At 41.2% G+C, this 24,154-nt stretch overlaps 1 protein-coding gene across 1 annotated transcript; it reads right to left on the bottom strand.

Annotated features, from left to right (window-relative positions):
• Positions 1-15,169: 15,169 nt before the first annotated feature.
• Positions 15,170-22,480, bottom strand: CA1 (carbonic anhydrase 1). Its single transcript, XM_054018974.1, has 7 exons — positions 22,342-22,480; positions 21,881-22,078; positions 20,641-20,759; positions 18,616-18,711; positions 17,660-17,722; positions 16,631-16,786; positions 15,170-15,713 (listed from the first exon to the last, which is right to left on the bottom strand). Exons 1-7 carry the CDS (start codon positions 22,376-22,378, stop codon positions 15,636-15,638), a joined length of 747 nt encoding a protein of 248 aa, XP_053874949.1. The 5' UTR covers positions 22,379-22,480; the 3' UTR covers positions 15,170-15,635.
• Positions 22,481-24,154: the final 1,674 nt, after the last annotated feature.

Raw genomic sequence — 24,154 nt, 5'->3', positions numbered from 1 at the left:
GCCTCATGACTGTGAAGAAAACCTTAAAAACAGGAAACACATGTAAACCAATGGAGTACTGTGTTCCTGACTCTGCAGAGAGATTGAGACAATAGCTCTGGGAGATGTGAACTGCCTTATTCCTCTCAGTGGATGTTGACTCTGAAACCTAAAGATGATAATGTAAATGACAACTCAATTAACTATTTCACTGCTGATCATTTTAGCAGAAATAGCCAACAAATATACTGCTGCATCCCACAATCCTAAACTGCCTCCCCAGTTGGATAGTTAAATGTCAAAGTAATACCAGGGTTATTGAAATAAGTTGATTATTCAGTATCATATTTAATTAATCAAAACACTCCATTAAAATATTCAAATAAAGCTACTGTAGAATTTCCAAAAACAACAAAGAGTCTGGTGGCACCTTAGATGCATCCGAAGAAGTGAGGTTTTTACTCACGAAAGCTTATGCCCAAATAAATCTGTTAGTCTTTAAGGTGCCACCAGACTCTTTGTTGTTTTTGTAGATACAGACTAACACGGCTACCCCCTGATACTTGTAGAATTTCCAGTATATTGCACCAGTTCCCTGCAGAAACCCAGGATCTTCCTGCATAATTTAGATCCAGCTTGGCACAGAATACATGGGGCCTTGGTAAGAATAGAACCAAAGGCTAGGGTAGTCTGCATGGATGCCTGCTGTCGGATATTGAGTCCTTGTTTGAATACTACTCTATTGCAGTTAGACTGAATGGATAGATGAATAAATAAACCTTTAGGCTGGAATGATGTAGGTGCACTCGGACATGGGATCAAAGTCATCCTCTCTCACTGCTGGATCAAAGCCAATGCAAAGAGGAGGCAGCCAACTTACTGGTAACACTGATTGGTGAAGCAGAGGCATTTGTTTTCAAAATGAGAGCTATTTATTCCCTGATAGCATTATATAGCTGTGACTTCCTTTCCACTTTACCTGTTGATTAAAATACCAATAGAAGAAACAGATAATTCAAGAACATGTTTGTTTTTCTGATCTGCATTAATACACTACAGTCACAATTACTCATTTTACTGGGATTGGTTGGATTGTGGAACAAATTTGTTTTGTGGTTAAGCCAGTCAGAAAACACGTAATTTATGAAAATGATACTGTTTTAAATTGCTGTACTTTGACCAAAAGGCTCATTTCTGTTGTCCAGTTATTTTGATTTGATTAGTAGGCAATGGTTGCATGTTGTGTAATTGGTACTTATTATTAATTGTTAGTCTTTGAATAGTAGATAGTATTCTCATTAGCAAGGCAAAGCAAATAATTGAACTTTTCTGTTTGGTATTCATACACTGACAACATTTGTATAGTTTGTCAGGCCAATAAAGTACTATAAAATTGAACTGAAATTGTATCCCATTGCCTGACCTCTGATGGTATGGGCCTCAGTCCCAGGGTAGGTTTTGGTTCCTGGATACTATAATGATGGTTGTGTTAGAATTCATAAGATTTATTAGCCAGGCAGTGTGGAGAATGTTGGGGTATGTGTTGTGTTTATATTATTTTAGGTGTGAGCTATGTGGGAGGTAAAATATACGAGTAGAGGTCAGATAGTGGTTTGAAACCTATAGACTCTGTGAGGCCCATTGGGTTGCTATGAGCCACTCCGGAATGTTGGTTCAAAAGCCAGCAGTGGAAAGAGTGTGGAGAATTGCTAGCTGTAGGTGGTTTGGTCTGGGCTTATGGAAGTTGCCAGGAAAGGTCTCTCAGACTCCTGAGACTGTTCCATCAGGGATGATGATGGCCTGGGCTGCTGAGAGGGTAGTGTGGAGACCAGATTAAGAGAACACTGGACTCTGTGGCTTATGGAAAGGAAGCCTGAACTGGGGTATGAAATAAGACCTTTGGGGGCACTTTCAGATCAGTACCGGAATTAATTCATAGATTTTAATGGAAAATAACAAATTACAAGTTTGTTAATTCAATCTGCAGTGGAGCTGTTGTGAAGGGTGATTTCTGCACCGGCCTTTGAAAAACACTGACCATACAGATCAGGGAGCTCTGCTCCTAAGGCCAGGGTCCTTGTAAGAGGGAACAGAGGGAAAAGGGCCCTGAGGTAAAATTTCCAAGTGAGAAGGTTGGTGTGGTGGCTGCAGGTATCCAAGACAGGCTTGTAGGAAACCCAAGGTTATGACAATGGAGATTGTAAATTCTACAGGGGAGGGACCATGTCTACTTGTTTGTGAGAAGTGGCTAGCATATTTTCAGGTATTCAAAATTATTATTACCAATAGAACAAGATTTTGTGATCACTCCATGCATATTCTTGTAGTGGCAGGGATCATCATGCTTTTCCATGATTAGGAGGGTAATGAATCTGCAAAAAAGCGTAATGAATAGCTTTATATTAACTCAGTGAATGAGAGACTTCTACTGGGCACAAGTGCTTGACAGGAGTTGCCATGGAGAAGGAAGAAAAACAATAGGTAATGTGGTGAATAGAACTGGCAGCTCTTAGTCTTTGCAGCCTGTTTCTACCAGTAGGTGTCACTGCAAACAAGCGGCGGTCAGTGTCAGACTCTTAACTTAATAGCTGGGGAAACATATGTACCACATTAAGTTTAAGCCATAGGGGTGGGGGTGGGGGGGAGTGTAAAATGATCTAAGGATGTGCCAGTGCTTATGGCTTATTTCCTTTCTTAAAAGTGAACTGCAAGACCTTTTAAAAAGAAAGGAATGAATGAGATCTCAGATTATTAGAAGAATATATGTGCAGGTTTGATGGGCTGCATTTTGGGTGATTCTTTGTACAGAATGCACATGCAACTGCTCACTTACTTTACATGAGCAATTAGTATCAACAGTTTCCCAACACAATTGCCCATTTAGACCCCTGACTAGCCTTTTGCAAATGCAAATTCCCAATTTGCAGTTGCAATAAATGTGCGCACACACACAAACACATAAAGACCCTAGATAAATGATTCAGACACATCTGGGGGGGGGCCTACAAAGTCATTCAGCTGGGGCGCACGTCTGCAAGACCCTAGATTCAGCATGCACACGTCTTCTCCACCTGCCACATGCTTATGCCACGCATTTTGCTTGAGCTTGGATATCATTGCAGCTGAAGGTGGAAGAGAGTAAGTAATGCATCCAGGGTGATGCATGTGTTTGTGGAGAGAATTAGCAAAATTGAGGATGGAGGTTTCATTTAAATAAACCTACCATCTGCCTCTGTCTCATGATAAAAGAGGTGCAATCCTACTTCATCAGGATTCACAAGTTGTTATCATCTCAGCCAGCAGGAAGCAGTGTATATCCAACACCATAAAACACTGGAATATGATTAGTAAACTTAACAATAACATTTGTGTGTGTTCTTGACTTGCAGTTACAGGTTTGACAGCATTAACTGCAATCCTGAACTCAGGGTTTCATGTTTCCTCTGCAACAGTTGAGTTGCAAAACCTCAAACAACAAAATCAGAGCACAAAAGGAGACATAAAATCCTGAACTCCAGTATTGACAAGTAAGTGAAAGAAATGTTTTCAGATTCTGGATCTGGTTCTCCTCTTACAAAAGTGTAGCTCCATTGGCTACAGTGGGACTTCTCATGGAGTAAGGTAATGTTCAAAATAAGGAAGGGTGGCAGAATCAGGCCCTTTGAAAGCATACAAAGGATCCCATTCTCCTCTCAGTTACATCAGCGTGTAAGTCAGAAATAACTCAGTGGAAATCCATGAATTTCAAATGATGTAAAACTTGTTTATTGTGCTCAAAGTGTGTTGTTTTCTTAGACCCAAGTGAGCTATGTTCTCCACATTTAACCATGCAACTTCATGCCCCGACACCTTGCTTATGTAACACTGGCAGACTCTGGTCATTGTTGGATGGGATCGAACCTGGGATATTTGGAGTTTAGTGCATGAACCTCTACTGCGTGAGCTAAAAGCCAACTGGCTGTTAGCTAAGCTGTAGAGCAGACTCATTTAACTCTCTCTCTCTCTAAATGGTCTCGGTGCCACTAAATGGTACAGAACACCAAACCCAGGAGGTGTGTGGGTTACACTTACATCTGTGCAGACCTGTTGGGGTTACTATCCCTGTCTGAGCCAGAGTTCTTCCATGTTTTAACTCTGTCCTTCCATGTTTACCTCTGATCGACCTTAACAGCCAAGGACAGGAATTGGAATGTGTAAATAGCTAGTTAGCAATTACGACCTTGCTCATTTCAGGTACCAAACAATAATGATGAGGTTTGCATGTTTCTAGCTGGGGAAGGGGTAATAAACTAAGGGTAAACAGGACCAAATAACTGTTTAGAGAGAAGTTACTAACAAGCTAGATTTATAGCCCTAGAATGATTTAGTTGCTTAAATGTATAAACATGCCTTCGGTAGAGAGGGGAGGGGGAGTGGGAGAGGTGGTAGGAAGGGGGACAGGGGGAGGGCTTAGTTGTAAAATGTATAAAGAAGAGAGAAACTGTTTTTGCTGGTGTGCTCGATTTGAGACTTGCCTGTCTCCTTGCACCACTTTGAGATCTCAAATAAACTTTGATTGTTTCTCCACCCCGGTATGTTTATTGGCGTGAAGCACTCCGGGCAACGAACCTCACTGTTGCTGTCCTTGGGCCCCTGTGCCGGCAACAGACCTCTTCAATCAGGTTTCACAGTTATAAGTGGCAAGACGAGGATCTTTCAGGAGCTAATTGAGCAGGAGAAGGAGGAGGAGATTTTGTTTAAAATTTTATCCAGGTTAGCAGAGGCATGATACAACACACCCTTTGCAATCAGCAGAGAACACGAGACGTCTCTCTGTACTGTTTACGGTATCAAATATGTGTGGAGTACATACTGGAGCACTGTTCAGTCCTGATATCATGAGTGCTCCCGCCCTGTAATTAGATGTCCATGTTGCAAAGCTGGATTATTTCCTGGTTATTGTAGTGTAGAAAATTTTGGAAAGTAGGCGATGGGCCATATTGCGCTTCCAATACCCACATGCAGCTGACACAAGGGATCATATCTTCAGCTGCTGTAAAGCCATGTAGCTCCATTGACGTCAACAGAACACCCATGTACACTGACTGAGGATCTGGCCCAAAGAATCTGACGGAGATATTCAGGTCTCCAACTCTTGATCCAAACAGGATATTCTGTGTAAGTGGGACTGTCAGATGTAAATTGCTGAAAAGAAAAATCTTCACCGGTTCACACGACTCCTTTTTTGAAAGCAAACTGTCCACCTCTATTAACTGAAATGTGAACTGAATGCTTATGAAAGATAGGCAAATGTATTTGTACACAGCATAGCACCTCACTCTATTTGTCATGCTTCTCCCCCCCCCCCACCCCCCCCCCCCGGGTAAATAGAGAAATACAGGCATTTAAGCCTGGGATTTTTTCAGAGCATTACACTCTCATTACAATTAAAAAACTGCAGCTCACTTTTAAACCAGTAGTCAAATATGACTGGTGAAGGTTTTTCCTCTCAACAGTGGACCTGATAGGGCTGATTATATAAACACCTGTGTGTCTGAATAGGAAAGAGCTAAGTTTGAGACCTGAATGTTTATTAGACTCTTAGGGTAAAATTCAGACCCAACTGAAGTCAGTGGGAGTTTTACCATTGACTTTAGTGGGGGCCAGGATTTCACTTTTTGTGTCAGCTGCATGTGAGTATTGAGGGCATAATATGGCCAGAGCCTACATTCAACAAAGCTCTACACTAGAATAATTAGGAACCAATCTGGCTTTGCAACATGGACGTCTAATTGCAGGGTAGGAACAATTGTGATATCAGGACTGAAAAGCACTCCAGTATACATATTTCACTCCAGTATGTGCACTTCACATATCTGATATTGTTTAAAAAAATACAGAAGTCTCATTAGCGTGCCTCAGTGTTCTCTGTTGCCTGATGGGTGGGTGTTGCATCAGAATGATGTACGCATTGTGAAGGCTTCTATTGCAGGGATATCTATAACAGATGATGAACAAACTCCCCAAAGGCTGAAAATGCGTCAGTATTCAGTCTCTGCTAAACTGACTACTGTTAAAAACAGAATCTTTCTCTCCAATGTTATTTATGGATGGGCTTATGGAAGAAGGAAAATGTAATTGCCTCAAATTCTTTTGATTGAAATAACAATGGCCCACGCTCCTATTTATTTATACATGTGTACTGGATTTGGTCTCTTTGTTATAACTTATTCAGTGTTCTTTGGAGTCAGCGGTAATCTTTCCATCACTTTCACTGGGCATTGGATCAGGACTTTAATGCACAGCTGTTCAAGTGTCAGGAAGATTTTCTGTACTCGTTACAAGTACTTAACACTCTTATACTGCTCTAGTTTATAAAGCATTGTCCAAACATTAACTAAATAATATTTGTTATCGACAGAGAGATTATGCCTTTTGCCTTTGGCAGAGCCAGGGTGGGCACAAGCCAAACCTATTCAACCAAAACACAAAAGCCACTAAAATAAAATAAAATAAAATAAAATTTTATATGATTAAAAAAATTCCTCAGTTTTATATCCTTGTGGGTGCCATTTTCTATTGCATTTTCAGAGGTTACACAAAGCCACAGCCTACCATCCATTTTTTAGTGGAAGTGCCCAGAGAAACTAGTGGAGAGTTCTTGTTAAAAACCGATGGTCCAGTATAGCCCCTAGAAAGGGATTGTATTAATAATAACACAAAGTTAGAATTCAAGAAAGAAAAATTGGGAGAAATTAGAAATCTAGGGCCAAATTCTGCATACCGTTACAATGATGTAAAATCACAGCAGTTCCATGGACTTCAGGGGAATTACTTCAGAGTTACACTTGTAACTTCTGTCCATGCTCCAACCCTTGCAGAAGAGTTGGAAGAACTTTGGCCAACTAGGGCCTCATAAGTTGACTTCAGGTATGTTTAATGTGTGTTTTAAATCTGTTTATTGTTTTTTAATATGCATTCTCTGTAATGCTTAGGAATAAATGTGCTTGCTTAGAAAGAGCTGTGGGGGAATACGTAACTTCTGGCAATACACTGTTCATAGCCTTCAGTGGGAAAGCAAAGTATAGGTGCTGGCCAATAGGCAGACTGGCTTGTTGGGGACATCACAGTGTGTGACAGGGGGCTGTGCAGATTTAAGACCACCTGGTCAGTAGGGAGTGGGACAAGGGTCCCTGCCCAGAGACAGGTGATGGCTGAAGACCTGACTGTGAGGTCCTGGAGCAGACCATGGAGGTGGGAAATATAAGTGCAGTTATCCTGAAACTGTGACACTGCCAACCTTAATAGTACCTGAATTTAGTTAAATTGACATCAGTGGGACTATTGAGGAGTAAGATATTACACATTGTGAGTAAAAAATGACAGAAAGTGATGCGAAATATTGAATTCATTACTTAAATCTGTCTTTAACAAGAAATAACAAAGGTGCGGCCCTTAGTGTGGATTTCACCATATATTGCTATGAACAAGTCTGCATTAACAGGTAGATAGAAAAAAGTCCATCTCTAACTAGTATGATTTTATAAGTTGGCCCAGGACAGTGTGATAGCTGATGCAAATGAGCTGGCAGCTATAGTCTGAGTGAAATGAACACAGAGCTGCGAGACTAGGCTCTCTTCCGAGCTTTGCAACTGACTTTGTGGCCTTGGCCAAGTCACTTAGAGCCAACATTTTCAAACCTAGGTGCCCAAAGTTAAGCTCCTGAATCTGTATTTAGGCATATAAATAGAAGAGGCCTGACTTCCATAAGAACACAGCTCTATATTTCTCATTGAAATCACTAGTAGCTGCAGGTGCTCACCATTTCTGGGATCAAAGCCATTTCTCTATAAATGACTAAATATAGATTTAGGAGCCTACTGCTAGGCGCCCAGGTTTGAGAATAGCAACAGAGAGTCCTGTGGCACCTTTGAGACTAACAGAAGTACTGGGAGCATAAGCTTTCGTGGGTAAGAACCTCACTTCTTCAGATGCAAGAATTCTTGCATCTGAAGAAGTGAGGTTCTTACCCACGAAAGCTTATGCTCCCAGTACTTCTGTTAGTCTCAAAGGTGCCACAGGACCCTCTGTTGCTTTTTACAGATTCAGACTAACACGGCTACCCCTCTGAGGTTTGAGAATGTTAGCTTAGCCTCTCATGCCTTAGTTTTCCCATCTGTAAAGTTAGACTAATGATACATACCCACCTTTGTGCTTTAAGACCTACAAATTAAAAGAGCTATATAGATGCTAAGTGTGTGACGCCTGTGGCCAAGGTATAAATAATAATCTGTATTATATAATATAACTATGTTGACCCATCTCTTCCAATCTAAGCCATATTGCTTTGGCAACTGGCTCCGCCCTGCTGCAGGCTCTTGGGACTGGTGTTCCAGGGATCCTTCTAGAACTAGATCTTCAGGGATTGTGACTTCCTGAGCCAGACATCTGATCTCCCGTCTCCTTTTATAAATCAGATATGCCCAAATGAGTTAAAATGTCACCTGAAGAGAGAATGTGCTTGTAGCAAATGCATGGGGGCAGGACCATCACAAAGCGATGGGAGGATAGGTCTGGCAGCAGTCCTACCAGTAAAACTAGGAGGCCAGGCAGGATACAATGAGAGAAATAGGAAACAATTTGTGCGGGTTGGCAAGTCTTTCTGTCACAATAAATATCTAAAGCAGGCTGGAGCCCCTCCCCTTAGCCTTTCTTTCCCTGGGCCAAGTGACACAGGAATCCAAGTTGCAAGCTTTGCCCTGGGTGATGTAGTGGAAACTGACCCAATTTGACATTATCTGGCAGCCTTGTAAAGATCATAAGGTAATAGTAACCACAAAGGGGAACCCGTCACCCTTAATAATATAAGGAGAGCGACTCTGTTCCAGGTGTGATGGAGTTTCTCCTGCATACTTTTCCTTCAAATCGAAGATATAATTGAGCCATCAAATCTGATCCTCTTGCAGAAGAAGTAGATAATTCAGCCCAATATGGCTCCTTAAGATAATTAGGAAATAAACTCTATTCCCTGCCTGCTGGTGTAAAGTTCGGCTACTTGTCAAAGCAAATAGAATCAGAGACAGAGAGCATGCTCCCGTCAATCAGCCTGGCCAGGGCAGTTGGAGAATGAGCTGATTCATTTTCCATGAGAAGGATGCCAGTGGAGCCTGATTATTATGGAAAGCTTTTCTCTCTCAGCTGAAAATTCAGAGGAAGGACAGCAGTGGTCACACTGTCTGCTCTTTCTCAGGATGAATCCCTCCTTAAGGTGCAAGCGGCTTTGCTGGCCCACAGAGGTGTAATTTATTGCTCCTTGTGCCGCCGCTAGTGAAACTCACCTTAGACATTTTTCAGGAATCATTTCTAAAAAGTTCCAGCCCAGGACACTGAACAAAGTCTTGTTTGCCCTGTTGTGTTGCCTCCTTATGATTTTAAGAAAGCATTATTGTTTTAAAGGGAAATCTCCAGCCCTGCCGCCCTCTCCTCTGGAAGCAAACTTGACTGTAGTGAAAGGGTCTTATCACAAGCCAAGGGAGGACATTGTCATAGGTGTTGTTTGTTAAAATATTGGCAGCCTGTCATTGTGCCTTTTGTAGTATTTTTTTATTATTTATTTTATACTTGTTATACTATTAGTGAAGACAGCAATGCTTTCCAGACAGAATAGGAAGTGAATCTAATAGGCGTAAAAAGAGTCAGGTGTAGATAGTTTAGCAGTTACGAAAGCTTTTGTTTTAGGATACAAGACCAGAAAGTGCTGCTGCTGTCACTGATCTCCAGCCGTCATTAGCATTCTGAAATGTTGTTAGGTTATGGATTGTCTAGACATGCTTGCAATGTGAGACCCAGTCGCTGGGTTGGGAGCTTGTTCTCTTTAGGCCCAATCCTGCCAGGTATTGAGTATCGTGAACTTTCACTGAAGTCAGTGGGAACTTAGGACACTAAGCACCTTGCAGGATCAGGCCTTTTGTTGCCAGTGGGGTGATCTCTTTAACACTTTGCTGAACAGGAACCGTATTCCTTTGGCAGATTGAGTGTTGTAACTGATAGTCTCTAAAAAAGACAGTCATCGTATATTGTGGTGACATAAACTAAAGCATTGAGATTTATTTGTCCAGTGGATTTATTCTTTTAATACATTTGACTACCGTTACCACAGTGAACCTTGTGGTACTATCTAGTTTGTGCTTTAAAGTGTTTGCCATTATCTGGTACTCATTTAAAGGACTGCAAAAGGACCATGAGGGCGGAGGGAGAGAGGGCGGAGAGGCTGGTCACAAATCAGTGAATGATACTGTTTTTTGAGTGGTAATAGTCCGGCAGAAAGAATTGAATAATGTGTAAAGTGACACCTCTTTCTGAATCATTCTCCTTAAGATCAGCTGTACCATGTCACACAGTTCTGTGTTAGGAGCTCTTCTCTGCAGGGTCCAAACATGGCTCACTGAGTCTCTTTTGCATCAGTGTTATCTAGGTTCTTAATGTGAAAAAAATAATAAATACAGGGGGTTAGAATACTGGTCTTGTAAACTGGGGTTGTGAGTTCAAACCTCACTGGTTTTGATTTAATCATTGAAAAAAAACTATCAAGGGAAGTGGTAGAATCTGTTGAAGTCTTCAGATCAAGACTGGTACCTTTCAGGAAGATATCCTTAGTCAAACACTAGTTACTGGGCTCAATACAAGAATATCTGGATGAAATTCTAAGTCCTGTGTTATATAGGAGCTCATACTAGATGATCTAATGGTCTCTTCTGGTTTAAAAATCTAGGAATAATAATAATTAGCCCTGCCTTGTGATTTTTGCTTCACATCAAAATGCAGCCTGTATCCTGCATCCAAGATGTCTAACCTCAGAAATCACATAATTTTATTAAATTTAATTTGATCCAAACAGAGGTGCTAAGTAAAAATATGCATTTTATGAATTATTATTACTTATATCACATTAACATCCACAGTGTGTGAGGCACAGTACAGATATATTAGAACAGGGGTCGGCAACGTTCGGCACGCGGCTCGCCAGGGTAAGCACCCTGGAGGGCCGGGCCAGCTTTATTTACCTGCTGACACGGCAGGTTCGGCCGATCGTGGCCCCCACTGGCTGCGGTTCGCCGTCCCGGGCCAATGGGGGCGGCGAGAAGCCGCGGCCAGCACATCGCTCGCCCGCGCTGCTTCCCGCCGCCCCCATTGGCCCGGGACGGCGAACCGCGGCGAGTGGAGGCCGCGATCGGCCGAACCTGCCGTGTCAGCAGGTAAATAAAACTGGCCCGGCCCACCAGGGTGCTTACCCTGGTGAGCTGCCTGCCGAACGTTGCCCACCCCTGTATTAGAAGAAACAGTCTTTGGATTGTAAGATCTTTGGGGCAAAAAGACAGACAAAGACATTGTGTCAGGAAAAGGGTGCAACATACAAGTAAAGTGGTGAAGGAGATGACTGGCATATGTCTTGATCATTTCATGTCTTTTCATACAGGGGATGGATCACATGATGATTCCTGTTCTGTTCATTCCCTCTGGGGCACCTGGCATTGGCCACTGTCGGAAGACAGGATACTGGGCTAGATGGACCTTTGGTCTGACCCAGTATTGCCGTTCTTATGTAATAATACATGTTGTTTATGCATACTCTCCCCAACCATCTCTTTACCTAATCTTGATTAGCTAATAATGCATAGACACCACAATAGAAGTAAATCTTATGTTGGGATTCAAATGAGAGGTTGAATAATGATACCTACCTTGTAATCCATGCTTAATGTGTTTTTACTCTCCTTTAAGTATCAGCAGTCTTCGGGTTGTATATTATATGACTGTAAAATATATCTTTATACATCTTATTATGTTAATTTTATGTCTCAGAATATGATCCCTGGTTTCTGTACATTGCTTTCTTCCTTTACTGTAAAGATAACAGATTGCTATGTCACTGGTGATTGAGGTATTGAGACAGAGTGGTCTGCCAATTGCCAGGTGGATTACATTATCAAGCTGATTTAGTTTGCTTTACATTTTATGAGACCATGTGCTATAAGAATTTTTCTGTGTCATTTTTGGTTGTCATCACTAGTTCCTTTGGTTTTCATATGTAGTCCCATTTGGTATTTTCCATCAGTTTTCTTTTGGAAGAATTCACCGGAAGAATCTTCTTCTTAGTGTATGCACAGTGTGCCTCAGGCAGCACATGACCAGGATTCATCACTGAATTTGGTCCACTGGTTGGATTATTAGCTTTCCTGGCTCAGGCCAGTTACTGACTGGGAGTGTGATGCGAACACTTATTCATGTCCCCCTCCAGAAGAATAAAAACAAGAAAAGACAGGATACTGTGATTTATGTTAGAAATGGGCCTGAAGTGAACAGTGGCTTGAATTTGTCCCCTGCTTATCACCACATATAGACACACAGAGGTCCCCAGACTGTAACTGGATCCCTCTGAGTGGACCTTTACACTTATGTAGAGCATCTGTGACTTCCATAGAACTCTATATTGATGTAAAGGTTCACCCACATGGATCCAGTTGCAGGATCTAGATATATATCCAAACTTTACAGCTTGGGCATCTCTCTACCACGAGCCTGAATTACAAATCCAAATACACCCACATTTTGGGAAAGTTTAAATTGTGATCCAAATCCAGGTGCAAACTCCATGGCTCCAATCCACATTGAGTGTTTAAGAAGGTAGTCATGTTTATTTCAGGAAAATGGATGGTAATTAGGGTTATTTACTGGATTTTTGGTTTTCTAAAATGTACACCCAGCACAATCCCTGTGTGCATTTATAAAATATAATAAACACCACAAAGTTGTTTTAGGATCATGAGTACAATCCCTTCCCAAAAGGATCAGGTAGGTAATACAGTTAATATAATGGCCTTTCCAGTCTCATTTATTCTGTTAAACAAGCAGATTTATTTTGGGAGAATTGAAGAGGGGTAAGCTAAAATGACCTTTGACTGAAAAAAAATTGTAGATAGAAATGGAGGGCATTATATGCTATAGTGTTTGACATGCAGGTTGAGAACAGAGCTAGCAGTGCTTTCTTTTTCTCAGAAGACATAGAATTCATATGACAAAAGAAAGCTTAGAGGAAGAGCCTTTCTGGTCTTAAGGTCAAGTGAACATTGTTCTTGGAGGTCAGGTCTAGCTAGGGTGATGTTGAAGTTGTTGGTGAATGACAAAGTAACCGAACAGCAGAGCTACTTCCTTAGTTCAGACAGGAACAGTCAATGGAAGATCTCTTACTGCAGCACCCATGCTGAAAATAAAATAAGAAATTTACCTTCATCTCTGATCTATGTGCAGTTCACAGCTGTTTATTGAATTAAATAGTTGTTTCGCTGAGGCAGTGACACAGTGTGGTTTCAATAACACTCACTAAGCCACTTTGTTGTTGTTTATTCAGGTTTGTAGCCAGAATACTAAGCTCCATAATCTGTTTCATTTACAGCAGTTAGTAGCATTTGGTACTGCTAATGAAGGTCATAGAACGATCTGACTGCATGCCAGTTAATCATGTGTTTTCTTGCAGGACAAAAGCATGAAGAATGTTGCTGATGAGTATAAACATCTACGTCTCAAGAGGATTATTGATTTTAGATATGTTTTCTGTATCAGGCTACTGCTATTATTAGGTTTGGTGGAAAAGGGGTTTGTTATGGGGAGGCAGACATGCTTTTTGTTTTATGACTGTTGGAAAAGGGCAGTTCTTATCTCCTAAGGTCTAAGTTGAAGGGTAACATTTTTGTAGCTAGGTGCCTGTCCACAGGCAATGCTCCTTCTTGTTGTTTTGAGCATCAGGGCCTGTGGGCATGGGCAGCGTGTGGCGACCCCTCTGGTCCCCCCAACTGGGAGCTGCTGTTAGAGTGATGTGCGGGTTGCTTTCAGGAGCTGCCCAAGGTAAACGCTGCCTGGCCAGAGCCTGACCCCTCCCTGTATCCCAAGCCCCAGCCTAGAGCTGGCACCCAAACTCCCTCCCAGCGCCCTCACCCCCTCCCACATCCCAACTCTCTGCCCCAGCCCAGAGCCCACTCCCTGCACCCAAACCCCCTCCTGCACCCACACTTCCTCCCAGAGCCTGCACCTGGCACCCAAATTCTTCTGAAACCTGCACCCCTCACCCACTCCCACACCCCAACCTCTGTCCCAGCCCCCAGAGCCCTCACCTAAACTCCCTCACCTAAACTCCCACCCAGAATCCCCAGCCCCGGCCGACCACCCCCAGCCCGCCCAGCACTGCCGGCCCTCGGCGGCCCAGCGCACCCCCCCGCTATCCCGGACCGGCTCCCGGCCCCGCGCACCCCCCAGCGGCCCGGCCCCGGCGCACCCCCGGCTCCCCGCCCCGCGGCCCGGCGCACCCCCCCGCTACCCCGGACCGGCTCCCCGCCCGGCCCCGCGGCCCGGCGCACCCCCCCGCTACCCCGGACCGGCTCCCCGCCCGGCCCCGCGGCCCGGCGCACCCCCCCCGCTACCCCGGCTCGCGGCCCCGCGCACCCCCCCGCTACCCCGGCCCGGCTCGCGGCCCCGCGCACCCCCCCGCTACCCCGGCCCACGGCCCGGCGCACCGCCCGGCTCCCGGCCCGGCACCGCGCCCCCGGCTCCCCGCCCGGCCCCGCGCCTGGCCCGGCACCATGCCCCCGGCCCCGCGCCCCCGGCCCGGCCCCGCACCGGCCCGGCCAAAGAGGCCCCGCCCGAGCCCTCCATCCCTCCCTCCCGATTTTCCCGGACATGCCCGGCTTTTGGGGATTTCCCCCCGGACGGGGATTTGAACCCCCAAAAGCCGGACATGTCCGGGAAAATCCGGACGTATGGTAACCCTATGTTTGGGCCACATGTTGCTACCTTTACTATCGCGGAGCAGTGTCTTACTGCAGTAGTTTTACTGACTCCACAGGGGCTGTTTGCAGGGTAAAGTACTTGTGTAAAAGTAGCAAAATCTGGCCTTTGTGATGAATTTAGTCTCAACTAGCCTGAGAAGCATGTGACTTAAATCTACACTTAAACTTAGATATTTACAGTATGAAGGAGAGCTCTTTATCTCATTGACTACCTTTGTTTCCATGTTGTGCTAATAAGACAAGTGAAAGTAAATGAAACAAACGACATGTTTTCCCTTGAAAATAGCAATATTTAGCACTTTTACAGTACTATTCAGTTTCAAAATACTTTTATAATATCAAATAAAATAAAGCACCTACCAGGCAAAAAGGACAAATATTAATTTTTATTGTGCAGACAACTGATAGCTAAAGTTGCATTAACAGAAGTGATTCCTTTGCAAAAATTAACACATATTTACTATAGTTAAATGAAATCTTTGATTAGTTAGCTAAGCATGAACACTGACTTATTTTATTCAAAGGATTTATTTTGCTATTTATCACCACAATATCTAGGTTATTTAATAAATTTAGTAAAAAGATTCCAAACATTTTAAAATACTTAAGGTAAAAGCCACACATTAAAATGCATTTGCTTCACAATGCACAAGAAACAGATTCATTTCAGTAAATACATTACAATCAATGGCAATAGCATATGGCAGGATATGAGCATTGTATCTTAACCAGAGATTCACTTTTTAAAATATTTTGTGAATTGTTATTGGCCTTTTGTTTAAATATATTGGTTTTGAGAAAATATTTTCACTTTGACTAATTCTTAATTACCTGGAATTAGGTTCTCACTTGTCTGCCCTTCAATGGCTGGGGAAGCCGATGATTGGTCAATATGAGGCTGCGGAATTGGGCCAGCTAAATGAGGGGAAAAGGGACATAGCATCCAATTTAAATACCATATATTAAAAAGCAGAAGCAATCTTTCTTAGGCTGGTTCTATAGTTAGTATTTTTTGTTCATGCTCTTAATCCAAAATCTCATCATTAAAACAACCCTCGACAAATGGAAATAAAGAGTCCACTGCAATCAGTGGAATTGTGACAGCATTAAATCTGAGTAACACAGTGATGAATCCGGAGCTATACTTTTAGATGACTATTTGAATGATCTGACCACTTATTGCATTTTATCACCTTTGTCACTGGCAAGTACAAAAATCTATCAAATACAGTGATGACATTGATGCATCTGTGTAATAAATCAGTTTGATAAAGACAACAACTTTCTGTGAATTCCCCTACTGCCCTTGCCCCCCCCCCCCCCCCCCGCAATGTGGCAAACATCTTTTAAAGTTTTACTTTTAAAATGTTGGTAATTATTAGTTAAAACTCAGAAGAGTGCCTTTAAGATAAACTTCCTTGTTTAATTCAAGTTTGGTTTACAAAACTGCTTTTTAGCCAAAATTGTTTGTACCAAGCTTCTATCAAGTGTACATTAAAATGGCCTAGGTGTCAAGATCCCTTACCATTTATTAGGGGATTATTAATAAGTGATCTCAGTGTTTTTCATCTCAAAAGATCTTTACAAAAATCATATGTGAAACTTACACAGAAAGGACTTCATTCATACTGACATGCAGCCACCTCTAGAATGATAGGTGACAACAGTTTAATGGCATAAAAATGTAAGAAAGTGAAAAATACCTTAAGGTTTTTTCTTATCTTATATGTTGAAAATGAGAAAAATAAATAAATAAATCATAGTGCACAATATTATACAATTCTCCAGTTTCTCTGTGAAGAAAAGTCTTGGGTTTTTTTGTGGTACTATACCTGCTCTGAACTGATAGTAGTTGGTTCCTTATAGATAATCCAGGTGACACTTTCAAAAAGGGGAGGATGAGTCAGAGAACCAGGATAGGTCCAGTAATCCAAGGATCCAGGAAGTAAAGTTGATGGGTCAAAATTAGTAAATGGAGCTTTTTTACCCTGTGGAAAAAGTGTTTCATTTAATGAGACTGATAGTGAGAGTATACATCAGTCAGATATTGTTTATATAAAAGATGAGAATAAGAATGGAGATTTTATGCACTGGAATGAAGTAGGGTTTGTTTTAAAAATACAGGTGTTTTCCTATGGGCTCAAACCTGCAAGGTGCTGAATACTGATCCTGATCCAGCACTTAAGCACATATTTAATGTTTTATTCTTGTTGAATTTAACAGGACTACTCAAATGCTTACGTGCTTTGCTTAGGACCTGACTGCTGAATTCCTCCCAGGATAAACCCATAACCCTTTGTAAATACTGTGTGGGAAATGCATCCTATATCTTAAATACATCATATGAAATTCATAACCTGTTTTACTTGAACATTTGGACAGCATGTATATATGTGGTAGGGTGTAGAAATGAGGCAAAACTAAGTCCAGTCAGTAGTTGGATATATGGTGAAAAGTGCTAAAGATAAACTGTGGATGGATGGATAGATAGATACTTAAAATAACTTAAATTAATGGGAATTGAGAGCTCTTATCATTTTACAGGAGGCCCTTGGCAGCTTAAGTGCTGAGCATTAAGACTATAAATTATTCATTTGTACTTTTATAAAGGTCATGTGTATATCTACTTCTAGACTCAGAAAGGCAATTTAAGCTGGACGTTCAATATTGCCCCTACATGAGCAGCTTGAACCCTGGATTTCTATAACAAGTATAGAGATGGAACTGCTATGCAATGCAATCTCATCACATTTCAAACTGGCATAAGGTAAGGAGCACAACTGAGAATTTCAAGAGTGAACTCACTAGATTCTAAATCAATTCCCTACTCTAAAGTATTGTGAGCATGCAGTGATGTTTACCTTAGTCTTTATCGAACCTAATGCCTTCACAATGTCCTGCACATGTTCATTAGGGGGACCAACCTGCAAATAGAAACAGTGAGAAAACTGTTGAATCATAAACATAACAATTAATTTATATTAACATTGAACCTTCTACTCCAAGATCTGAATATGGTTTAGAAATATAAATTAGTTTGGCCTCACAACCCCACTATAAAGTAGCTAAGATTTAGAGCTAAGCAAATCATTCATAAAATCAGATTGACACCTTTATTTGTGTGGAGTAAAATACTTTACTCCCCAAGTAGTGCCAATGAAATGAGTGGAGCTACTTGGTAGAATAAGCTACTACTCAACGTGAGTAACTGTGTCAGAATCTAGACTCTAATTAATAGTGTATCTGACAAGCATAATACAACATTGGCTCAGTTATTTTTTCAGATTAACTGTGTGAATTAGTTCCGTTCAATTTGAGCCACACACTTGAATACAACAATGTCTTCCCATGCTCTGGAAGAGAACATTTTGGAAAACAACAACAACATATACTGCAATAATTTAGGTGTGTCTTGTGTAACTTTACAATAAAAACTATTGTCAGATATTTATAACTAAAGTAAAACAATAGTAATTAATTGGGAGTAGGCCAAACATTTTGACATATAAAACCAGAGACAATCCATTCAAAGATTCAGCAATATAAAGTTGTTTTGTATCCTACAGAGGTATCATGATAAAAAGGAGTTTAATAAGGACTTGACCATTTCACTATTTGAGGTTGAAAAAATCAATCAGACTACTGAAATCTAAGACAAGTCAACAGAGATGTGTATCTAAATACAGATAATGTTGCTTTGTCTAGTCTCCTTTACTGAATGGATTCTGGTTTGTGGATAGGATAATAAATAAAACAATTTGTAAAAGGGGAAACAAAAAGAGGTAAAAAAAGGGTTTCACTATCTTGTGTAACTGACCTTCAGAAAAACAGCAATGATTGACAAACCATCAGGCTTATCTGAAGCCTCAGCAAAACTTGAATATTTGTCTGAATTCCAGTGAACCAGGTGAAGCTAAAAAGCAATTGACAGAGAAACAGTTACTAAAGCCAACAACATTAGAGACAAACCAAAGCTACATTCTTAGGGCTTGATCCTGCAATTGGCAGTGTGCACATGAACTACTGCTCCATCATGGAGCACCACTGACTTCACTTTGCTCATATGCTTTTAACTAAAGGCTTGTGACCTTAAATGGAAGGATGCAGAGCTACAGGCTTTTCCTGTAAAATATAGTGGGTATATAAATATATGTACCCCCCCCCCCCCAAATAGAAAGAGTAGTTTTCTAACCCAGCCTCTAGCTATCTGCTGAGGATGCCATTATTACTATTTTTCTTTAAATTTTATTCTTGGAAATACTACTTTCTGGGATGCAACCCTTAGTCATACAGGAGGTTCTTACTCAGAGGAGTATCCTATTGATTGCAATAGAGTTAGTGGTGTGATTAACAGTTACAGGCCCTATGCCTGTGATATGAGCAGGCATAGCTAGAGGACAGTACATACTAGAAGTAGATATTTCAGTGGCTTTTCCTTTACATATCAGCTGTAAAAGGGCATGGTACTTTTGTTTAACACTAACGTTTTTGCCTATTGTATCTTATTATTGAGTATTACACCTTACACATGATGACAATATATTTAGAAATCTGGAAGTCCTGGAAATCATATGCTGAGGTTCTTAATTCACCTGAAATTTTAGAAATTATTAATATTTAGAAACATTTGGAAGTTCCTCAAGTTAGCAACTATGTAATTTTAGCAGTCTAATCTAGTTTTATTGGTATAGAATTTTCCATCAATAGATCACCAAAAGCGGTACAGCTTATTAAAATGGCAGTGGAAGATCACTAAAAGCAGGGGCACATTGCAGAAATCATCATGCAGTGCACACAATTTTTAAAGACTGTGGTTTAAAGAAGTAAAAACGGGAAAGATTTTCCCAGCTATGTTTTTTAAGCTAAATGGAAGTCTTTCAACTGCAACAGCTTCATTTTTTAAGACTATTTTAAGTGGCTGATGCAAACTGATCTGTAATACATATTTTTTTTTCCAGTGTTGTTCAAACGCAGTCCAAGTTCACTATCTAATTATAGCAGGAAGCCGTTCTAAAGGGAGGCCCCTTTCATATCTTGGCTGCATAAATTAGATAGCTCTAGCACCATCAACGGTGGAAAATTTCCTAATAGGAAGAGCCTGTTGGTTGAGAGGCACTGCCTAAATTACAGACAAATACGCCAGTCCATCTCATTAGATTCACATGTAATAATGGTCTAAAATCTAAAAGATTAGCCAAAAATAACATTGACTAAATTGTTCTTGGTATGTTGATAATGAAAAGCAAACAAAAGCAGTCAGTTCAGGAGTGGCTTTCATTTCTTGAAAAGTGAGTCTCAGTTAACAACCTTTCCTTCCATTATTTTCTTCCAGCTTTGCCCTCTCATTGCTATTCTCCTTAAGCAACAGAAAGTTACATTCCAGCAACAAGCATTGATACTACAAGGTGCTGAATATCTTCAACTTCTACTGTCTTCAATGGTGGCTAGGGGTGATCAGGCCCTCTGCAAAGCAGCAAGCTTCTGATTCTATAAAGGGTTACGCATGTGAGTAGTTAGCTCCATTAATGCCAATAGGACTGCTCACAAGAGTGCACACGTTTGAAGCACTGGGCCCTCTTTTGGTACTTAAATATGGATTTAGGTGAAGTAAATTCGGGCAACCAAGTTTGAAAATGTTGGCTTCAAGTCCTAACTTTATCCTGCAAAATCCCCTTTGCACAGGCAGAGCAGGTTGTGGCTTATGCAAACAGATGCAACTATCCAAGCAGTAAACATAGATACAGATGTTGCATGAGGATTTACATGTGCATATCCTTTTTGAGGGGGACATTTATGACTCAAGCTTTGAAAATGGGACCTTTACTTTTGTTTCATTGACTACCTCTGAGGCATATTTTGCTCCATCCACAGTGTGTTCAGAGCCATGATCATCAGCCTGGCCCCAGTGAAAGTGAAACTGATGCAGCCTGTAGTTTCCAGTCAGAGGTCCACCGGTCACCACTGCACAGAAATGAAATAACTTGTTAAAATCAAGTTAAGAGACCAGCACAGGCATCATAACATCCCCAAACTTCCCTAACTACATGTAGACAATTATAATATTAGATCTATTAGTCTATTTTAACATGTAATTTTCATTTGTAAATTAAAAAAAATAAGTGTGCATAGAAGCTCTTCGAAATAAAAATCTTGATATGTACGTATTATGGCTTAGTTACAGTAAATCAGCATGCCTGTCAAATTCAGCCCTAAAATTTATGTCAACTCAACATGACCAGAGACTATTAGTTACTTAAACGAGGAAACAAAAGACAGGAAAACATACAGTAGCAGCCGTTTGTTAGATACAAGATTAGGATTCCAAGAGTGACAGATGGAAACTACTTGTTAGATCACTAAGTTCATTCCCTTCCTAGGGCAGGAGAGAATCCACCACTAGAGGACACAATACTAGATCTTAAAATTGCCCTTCTGTGCAAGAAGAAAAACCAGTAATGTGTACAAGATATTCTGAGTCTAGTATATTAGTTTTTCCCATAATATTTTACAGCTAAGCTTAGATGTTCTTGTTAGTGATGTTGTAGGCCACCATCAATGATACATAAATTTCTAACATTGAAAGGTGTATTCAGTCCTACTGGCAGATAGGGTCTGCATTTGCTTAACCATCACACTAAGAATGACTTGTCTGAAGATTCATGCAGGAGATAGTAGTAGTATTTGCAAATCAGAAGCAGCAAACAGTGCCTCACAGTCCCTTTTTAAAGCAAAGCTAAATCCGTAACTCATATCTGAGTAGAGAATTGTTGGTAGGAAACCCACCAGAAAACAGTCATGATTGTGGATATTTTACTACCTGGAAATGTCCAGTAAATATGGCCAATTTTAAATTTGCTTGTAACAATGGATCACTTGCCAACAAATCCTCATTTTAAAATGACATATTTCAGATCTTGCATGGAGTGTAAAGTTATATCATCACATGGTATAGCATGCTAAATCAGTGAGCACATTTGAATTGGTATTTGTGCTGCTGAAAGTCCATTTGCCTTTGTTTCTAGTCAAGGGTCAGAAAAAAAAAGTTTAAAATCAAACAAACAAAAAAAACTCTGCTCACTAACCTGATCGGTTATCCTTGTCCTCAAAGTTCACGTGGAAGGAGTGTCCAACGTTGACAATCTCTTTGCAGGTGCTCAAATTCCAGGAGATCTGGAGATGCCCCAGAGCTGGATCTTTTTTGACATCCTTGGTTTTAATGTCAATAGGGGACTGATAGTTTCCATTGGCAATAGGGTATAATTTGTGCCACTGGTCGGGTCCTAGACAGACAAATTTATGTCTCATTTAATTCTTAATTGCTACTTTAGGTTTTATATTTTAATATTGAATTGTGGTGTTTTCTTCTTGTATAGCTATAAAAATAATAGATTAGACCTCTTTAAAATAGCAAGAAATATATCATTCTATATGGTTTGATCACTGATTTGTGTCACCTTTTATCAAAAAATAATAATAATAATAATAATAATGATCTCATCTTGGTCAGTTCAATTAGTTTGCTATTAAGGCAAGTTATTCTTACCATTGTTGCCTTGATAACGCCAGTTCAGACTTGCCATGTTCTTCTAACTGCAGGATCTTGTCTCCAAAAATAAATTGGTGGTGCCTGTAGTAGCTAATTCTGGGATGAGGTCTGCGCTTTACTTCACCACAGAATTTCTGCCTTACACTCGGGAGTTTATATACATCATCAAGTAAGGGATTTCGTAATACTTTATAATCAGATTTTAGTGAGTCACCTGATCTCATGACATGAGAAATGGTTAAAAAAAAAAAGAGAGGGGGGGTTGGAAGAAAAAGAGGTTTTCAGTTTATTTAACCTTACTGTTTTGATTCAGTGAATGTTAAGTTTATGTACTGTAAGACTCAGATAAGATTTTAAAAGCCAGACCCTTTTATTTGTAAAAATGTTGGCAAAAGGAGTCTGCCACATTAAACCTCCTCAGCCAAACTCTGCCTTTGAATTCAATGGGAGCAGCAGGGTACTCTTCACTTTTGAAAATCCAGGCCACTTTTCAGGTGCCTAACTATGGATTAGGAACCCTACTTCAGGCATTCATTTTTAAGATGTTGGTCTTGGTACTTTGGGGGGGGGGTGTAAAATAAATACAAGCAGTTCTAATATTTTGATGTGTTAATTATAGTGTGTGGCAGAGCTCTGACCTTGTCCCCGTAGGTCCTGCGCTTCTAGGCGGTCTATGCTAGCCTCAGTGGCTCTCTGTGATCCTCCACGTAGCCCTTCTCTCTCTAGAGCCAGGGTTACAGTCTACTGAGCCCTTTTCATCATAAGCCAGCAAGGAGGTTGGTGAGAGAATTCCCACAGTCTCTGTTGTCCCTAGGGCTTGTTTTAGAACAGTTTAGCCTCCTGTCCTGACAGGGGCCTGACTTCCCCTCCCAGGAAGCGTTCCGGTAGTGGTGGGTTGGGGGGGAACCCAGGCCCACCCTCTACTCCAGGTTCCAGCCCAGGGACCCTAATGGTAGCAGCTGTTGGAAGCCGACCTTTCACTGCCAGAGTTGCTACATTTCCCTGGGCCACTTCCCCACAGCTCTCCTGCTTCTCCCTTACCTTAGGGCTCCCTTATCAATAACTTGATGGTGTCTTCATTAACCAGTCCTTCAGCTGCACTTGCTCTCCTCTGCCTGACTGGAGTGAGCCCTTTTTATAGTATCAGCGGGCCTTAATTAGAGTCAGGTGGTCACATTAGCTTAATGGCCTCACTTGACTCTTTGCAGGTTAATTGGAGTCAGGTGTTCTCATTAACCTGGAGCAGCCCCTGCTCTGGTCAGTCAGGGAACAGAAAACTGTTAATCCAGTGGCCAGTATATCTGCCTTCTGCTATTCTGCTGTACCCAACTGGCCTGGGTCTATCACAAATGTTAAATACTGGCTTAATATTATTCACAACAATAGTCTTCTTAATAATTATTCAGGTCCAGACCATCCCTGATGGATCCAAAAGTGTCCGGGATGGTGCCAGACTCCAGCAGATCTGGGGGGATCTGCTAGTTTTGGGGATAGGGTCTGTAGTATTTTCCAGGGAGAGAAGATCCTCATTGAGGTATCCTTCCCTAGACCCACTTTTGCATGGATTTTCTGAAAGAAAATCTGTGCCATAAATGTTTGTTGATTACAACAGAGATATTTCTCTAAAGCTTTAATCTAGTCATTATAGTCCCAATTCAGCATCGTATCCCTATTCAGGACAGCACTTAATCAAATGTTGGCTTGAATCAGGATGGATTTTAAGTGCTGTCCTGAATAGGGGCCTATAGTGTCAACCCACCATTTATCAAGTGGTTTCAGATCCAATAAGAGTGATGCTCTTTTTTCAATA

The sequence above is a fragment of the Malaclemys terrapin genome, chromosome 2, assembly GCF_027887155.1.
Source record: "Malaclemys terrapin pileata isolate rMalTer1 chromosome 2, rMalTer1.hap1, whole genome shotgun sequence".
NCBI lineage: Eukaryota > Metazoa > Chordata > Testudines > Emydidae > Malaclemys > Malaclemys terrapin.
This window is presented reverse-complemented; position numbering and strand designations above follow the sequence as displayed.